This window comes from Myripristis murdjan, chromosome 7, assembly GCF_902150065.1.
Source record: "Myripristis murdjan chromosome 7, fMyrMur1.1, whole genome shotgun sequence".
In the NCBI taxonomy this organism is placed as follows: domain Eukaryota; kingdom Metazoa; phylum Chordata; class Actinopteri; order Holocentriformes; family Holocentridae; genus Myripristis; species Myripristis murdjan.
Window position 1 is genome coordinate 4,118,033 of NC_043986.1, and position 6,493 is coordinate 4,124,525.

The 6,493-nt window shown below is 42.0% G+C and overlaps 1 protein-coding gene across 1 annotated transcript in view; it reads right to left on the reverse strand.

Annotated features, from left to right (window-relative positions):
* dnmt3bb.1 (DNA (cytosine-5-)-methyltransferase 3 beta, duplicate b.1) overlaps window positions 1–6,493 on the reverse strand; it is a 55,709-nt gene that overhangs the window by 24,666 nt on the left and 24,550 nt on the right. The window contains exons 3-6 of the mRNA XM_030056236.1: window positions 4,680–4,830; window positions 4,379–4,470; window positions 4,033–4,170; window positions 1,912–2,052 (exon numbers count right to left, since the gene is read on the reverse strand). Coding sequence (XP_029912096.1) covers window positions 1,912–2,052; window positions 4,033–4,170; window positions 4,379–4,470; window positions 4,680–4,830 — 522 coding nt within the window. The remainder of the gene's footprint in view (window positions 1–1,911; window positions 2,053–4,032; window positions 4,171–4,378; window positions 4,471–4,679; window positions 4,831–6,493) is intronic.

A 6,493-nucleotide genomic window follows, 5' to 3' on the forward strand; every position in this document is an offset into this window, starting at 1 on the left:
CACACACACACACACACACACACACACACACACACAAAAGTCAAGAATAGCCTATGCACAAGCTCACACAAGCATGTGTGTGTACGTATGCATGCCGACAAGCGCTCATACACAGGAGCACACACGCATGCAATCATATATACACTCATGCAAACACACACACACACACACAGAGAGAGAGAGAGAGAGAGAGAGAGAGAGAGAGAGAGAGAGAGAGAGAGAGAGAGAGAGAGAGAGAGAGAGAGGCATGCATTGGATGTATTGTATGAATATGAAAACAGATCTCCAAACACACAAATACACACTGTAAGATCCAGTCTTTGATAATGATGCTTTTACTTCACTCCCTACACTCCCTACACACACACACACACACACACACACACACACAGGCCCAGCCATGCAGACTGGTGGTCTTCCTGACCTGAAAGAACCTATTGATACAGAGCAAACACAGCCAGACTCTGTGTGTGTGTGCATGTGTGTGTGTGTGTGTGTGTGTGTGTGGCCACCTGCACTAACACAAGGCCAGGTGGAGGAGGTTGTGTGGTCTGTGAAGGGAGTTACCCTCTTTCCTCTTTCTGTCACTGCCAAACCTTCACTTCCCCTTTTCAGAGCTCTCTCTTTTCTTTTCTTCTCGTCCCGTTCGGAGGCCGAGGCCGCGGCTTTGAAAGGAATCGGGAACTAAAACATATAATTTCTCAAGAACGGGATTTCCACCGTTACCACCGGGCTGCAGAAAACAACCGAGACACTGTGAGGCTCCGCCGTCCCATTGGCTGATTTCTCCCGAGTCATTCCGGCGGTTTTTTACTGGAGATTAAAACGCTGCGTTCACACGAAGAAGAGCGGAACGATCCAATCACAGCTCTCAGATCCTCTCTGAAACCCCGAGGGTGCAGAGACGGATGTTGACGTCTGACAGCAGCAGCAGCATAATAACATGAACCAAGCAGGGACGCTCACATTCAGCCGGGCTAAAGGTCACCAAGACTCAATAGTCCAGTCAAACTGCAAGAGAAGCAAACTCAACTGATTTTGTATCCTCAGTTTGTCCTGAGTGAGGGGAAAAAAGTCCCAAGAAATCCCATTGGTGGAAAGTTTTGAAAATCACCTCTATATGACCACATATTACCAAAAAACACTGTTTTTAACACACAGGGGAAAGGGGTTCAAAATTTGACTTTCAGATATCACTATAAAAATTCACAAGTTGATTACACACACAAAGACAAGAAAAAAAGTCCATTACCAGTTCTTTGAATTATTCTGTTTACACATGCATATCACACATTATCTGATTTGATATGCGCTAATAAGGAATATAAGGAATTAATGCCAGAACAGACATTTAAACTGTGAATTAAAAGGTTAATTCAAAGAACTTGTAATGGACTTTTTTTCTTGTCTTTGTGTGTGTAATCAACTTGTGAATTTTTATAGTGATATCTGAAAGTAAAATGTTGAACCCCTTTCCCCTGTGTGTTAAAAACAGTGTTTTTTGGTAATATGTGGTCATAAATAGGTGATTTTCAAAACTTTCCACCAATGAGATAGATAGATAGATAGATACTTTATTCATCCCGAAGGAAATTCAGTTTTCAGCAGTATCCACAGAGTAGAAGATTAAGTAAATCAAAAATAAAGAATAAAAGATGACCCTCAAGATCTAAAGATCTAAGTACCCAATGTGCAAAAAAACAATGTGCAAAAAAATAATAAAACCAGTGTGCATCGATGTATACAATGTGCATAGATGAGGGATTCCTTGGGACTTTTTCCCCTCACTCAGGACAAACTGAGGATACAAAATCAGTTGAGTTTGCTTCTCTTGCAGTTTGTCCGGGGTTGACCCCAATTTTGGCCTAAAATGACTGGACTGACAAAGTGCAGGAGGTGCGCCGGGTGTACCTTGTACTCCGGCTGGGTCTCGGTGCTGGACGAGGTGCTGCTGCTCTGGGCCGAGTCCTTGGAGTCCTGCTCCATCAGCTCCAGGCTGGGAGCCTCGGGAACGGGACCCGACACCGCCATGGCTGCCCGAGATCCACAACACTGACGGAGAGAGAGAGAGAGAGAGAGAGAGAGAGAGAGAGAGAGAGAGAGAGGTGGTATATTTGATTAAACAGCACAGAAACGTGAAGAAAAGCGATGCATACTTCCAGATATTTTATTCCGTATCACCATCTATCCGAGGCCAAACTTTTTTTACATTTTCAAATTTTTCAAAAGGCAAGGCACCGTTTTCCCAGCAGCTGTGGGACCGTCACTGAAATATTTTGTGTGTCTGAGAACAGAAATTTCTAAAATGATGAATCAAACTTATGCTTTCACTATTTGTACTTATTTGCACTTATTGTTGTATATTGTACATAGGTTGTATATTGTGTACAGCGGTCCCTCGTTTCTCGCGGGAGTTACGTTCTAAAAATAACCCGCAATAGGCGGAATCCGCGAAGTAGTCAGCTTTATTTTTTACAGTTATTCTAGATGTTTTAAGGCTGTAAACCCCCTCACTACACACTTTATACACTTTTCTCAGACAGGCATTAACATTTTCTCACTTTTCTCTCGTTTAAACTCTCAAAGTTCAAACCTTCGTAGAAACATAAGTCCAGTATGATAGAATGAACGTATTCTGTACTGTACAGGAGACACGGCACGGAGGAGATTGATTGACAATGGTCTACAGTCCCTTAGCCAATCAGGACGCAGAACACAATGCGCTGTAAAAAAAAAAAAAAAAAAAAAAAATGCAAAATTGCACTAAAAAAAATCCGCGAAACTGCGAGGCCGCAAAAGGTGACCCGCGTTATAGCGAGGGACAAATGTATATTGTTGTATATTGTACATAGGTTGTATATTGTATATAGGAGTGTTAAATATACTTTCTATTTTATTTTTATTTTATTTTTTTTATCTATTTTATTCTTATCTATTTTTTACTTGCACAGTGCTGGAGCTGTTTCAATCACATTTCACTGCTGCTGTACCCGAACATCATGCATGTGACGAATAAACATCTTGAATCTTGAATCTATGAGATAATTTGCTCAGGTCATTTCAAAAACTTGCAGTTCTAGTCTTCTCGTTAATGCGACGTTAATGCAAAACCTCCCTGACTTTTCCATGACTTAAGATGTTGAATTTCCTGGATTTATCAAAACGTCGACAGGAGGTTTTATAATTATTATTATTATGACTTTGGGCCAAAAGCTCAAACACACTTCAGATGCAGAGGTTTTATTCAAGATGATTCTGTTTTAATCTGCAGGGGAAGTGATCGTGTTTAGCGAATAATTAGTTACTTTTTTTTTTTTTTTAACATAAATTTTTCTTTTCGCGCAGAAGCTCGGGGTCCAGGTTTGAGGAATGTGAGCGAGAGCCTTTAAGATGCTGCTGCGTTTTCAAGCTGACATCTGAAACCTGCAATTATGCCGCATTTCCGCTCATTCACCTGTCTTTATTATACCCGCCGTCAGCGTCGAGGGTGTTTGAAAGAGTGCTCTCGACCCGAGGACATGCTGTCACGCACACACACACACACACACACACACACACACACACTTGTACAACCCCTATGACCTCCATCTTAAATCACTGTGACACCCTCAGAGGCTGCTCGCAGGGTGTGTTACCTGCTGTTAGCATTCCAGCGCCTGATCCATGACTAACCCGGGAGAGAGAGAGAGAGAGAGAGAGAGACAGAGGGGGAGAGAGAGAGAGAGAGAGAGAAACTCGGAAAGTAAGGTTACAAGAAAAAATGGAGATGTGAAGCAGAAAGACTGAGAGATGAGAGAAAAGAAGAAAATGAAAATAAACAGGATCCAGGGTTAAGAAAGAAAGAAAATAAGAAAGAAAGAAAGAAAGAAAGAAAGAAAGAAAGAAAGAAAGAAGAAAAAGCAAAATTTTGTGTTTGGTTTACCGTGATATTGGGTCATTTAAGGGACACTCAAATAGGGAACTGCATGCAGGTGGAGGAATTATGTGTGTGTGTGTGTGTGTGTGTGTGTGTGTGTGTGTGTGTGTGTGTACCATGGGCGGGCTGTGCTCCTGCTTGCGGTTCTGTCGGCGGGGTTTGTTGTGTGTGTGTGGCGTCAGACCGGCCTGGAAGATGGTTCTGGGCCGGGGCCGCTGCCTCAAACCCAGCTGAGCCGATCCTGAGGACTTCTCCTGCAAACACACACACACACACACACACACACACACACACACAGAGTGGAGGACCATCACGGAAAACTAATTTTAATTCCTCATGTTTTGGGAAAACAGTTTACATATTTATTTATGCTTCATGTAAAACTTCATGTACGGCAACTAAGAGTGTGAGTGTTTCTTGCACAGTGTGTGTGTGTGTGTGTGTGTGTGTGTGCGGTTATACCTCGCTGTAAGAAGAATCCCAGCTACTCTCTTCCTCCTCCTCTGACCTCTTTCTGCTCCTTTTCCGGCTTCCGCCTGAACACTGGTTACCATCTGCAGAGGGGGAGAGGAAGTGTGTGTGTGTGTGTGTGAGAGAGAGAGAGAGAGATAGACAGAGATAGAGAGAGAGAGAGAGAGAGCGCAAAAGGACGTGACAAAAAATAAAATAAGAAAAATGCATGTCATGAGGTATTCACTGTTAATGTATATAAGTATATGTGTGTGTGTGTGTGTGTGTGTGTGTGTGTGTGTGTGTGTGTTACCTTGGGGTGAGGCAGCATCTCCGTTTTGCTTGGGGCTGAAGGGGGAGGGCGGCTCGGCGGCGGTCAGCGGGCTGTTCTCATTGGTCATCTCCACGCCGCTGTCGTTCTCTGACAGGCCCTCGGCTGGAGGCGTGTCCCCATTCACCGCCGCCTGTGTGTGTGTGTGTGTGTGTGTGTGTGTTGGAGGGAGATTAAGAACACTGGAGTTAATGAAAAGTTTTAACAGACAGATTGATAGTTTGCTTCTGTGTGATTTGGTGGCGTTTCCATTCCCTTCACAGTGGGGCTGGATGGGTGATGTCACAGTGTTTCAGTTTGCCTCCAACGAGATAAAATACAGTTTGCAGGAAATAGTTCCCCCCCAAAAAATGGATTATCTCAGTTATCTGACACATTGTTTATGGAGAGAGGCGTTCCTGTTGATTTTTTTTTTTTTTTTTTTTTTCACATGTAAACTTTTGACCGTTTGATTTCCACAAAGGATTCAAGGATTCTTTATTGTCATACCCACAACACATGCATGCACATGAGGAGGGACGAAATTAAGCACCGAGGCCCGGTCAAGCCAAGAATAATACAATAAAGTTAAACACAATATTGAAATATAAAAATATAGTATAAAAAGAGTATAAAAATGTGCGATGAATAGTAGTATTTACATTACATATAGTGCACACACTGCAAAAAGTCAAAATCTTACCGAGAGTATTTGTCTTATTTCAAGTCAAAATGTCTTATTTCTAGTCAAAATATCTCATTACACTTAAAATAAGACATGATCAGCTCAGAAATAACAATAGCAATAGCAAATTTTTGCTTGTTCACTTGTGTCGCAAGTAAAAATTTGCTTGTTCCATTGGCAGAATATGTTTCTTGTTTCTAGCAAATTTTAACTTGTTTCAAGTAAATTTTCACTTGAAACAGGTGAAAATTGTCTAAAGACAAGTTATTTCTGAGCTGATCATGTCTTATTTTAAGTGTAATGAGATATTTTGACTAGAAATAAGACATTTTTGACTTGAAATAAGACAAATAATCTTGGTAAGATTTTGACTTTTTGCAGTGCAAGACCAAGGATAATATTGCACCTGCCCATGTGAGGGGGCAGGGGTGTTTGGGTTCTGCAAAACCCATCCAGCTTCATTATAACAGAGTGCAGGGAGAAAGACCGGAAACCAAATCACACGGATGAGAACTCCTGGATTCGGAAAACGAAACGTTCCTGTTTTGTTTGTCACAGGCTGGCAGAGGATTCCCTGGTTTCATGATGAGCCACGTCACTTTTGAAATATTAGATCATTTGATGTAGTCGTGTGGTGGAGTCAGGGGGACGCAGTGGTGAGCTGCTGCCAGATGTATGATTGGGTTTTTCACTGTAAGGTTTAATTTATAAAAACAATCACGGCTAACAAATCTGATTAACTGATGTCTCGACAAACAAATGTTCATTTTGCTTTTCACTTCTGAACGTATGAAAAACGTCCCTTTTCTCATTTGAAAGTGATATTTCCACCTGTGAATCGCCTCTTTTTGCATGTGAAATGAAATGTGAAAGTCCAAGCTGTCAAGCCCTTCATTACAAAACACGTCACATCAGGACGTCACTCAAACAGCCGACAGATCAAACAGGATCAAAAGACGAGCGCGTTCCCCATGAAACAGAAACGACAAAAAAGAAGCTTCAGACGGGGATAAGAGCGATGGGGAGATGATGTCATGAGGAGAGGCGAGGGAGTGAACGGAGAAGAATAAAAAAGAAAAAAAAAAAAAAAAGCAGGAGCGTATATGAAGCTGATGAAGTCGGGTGAGAGGAG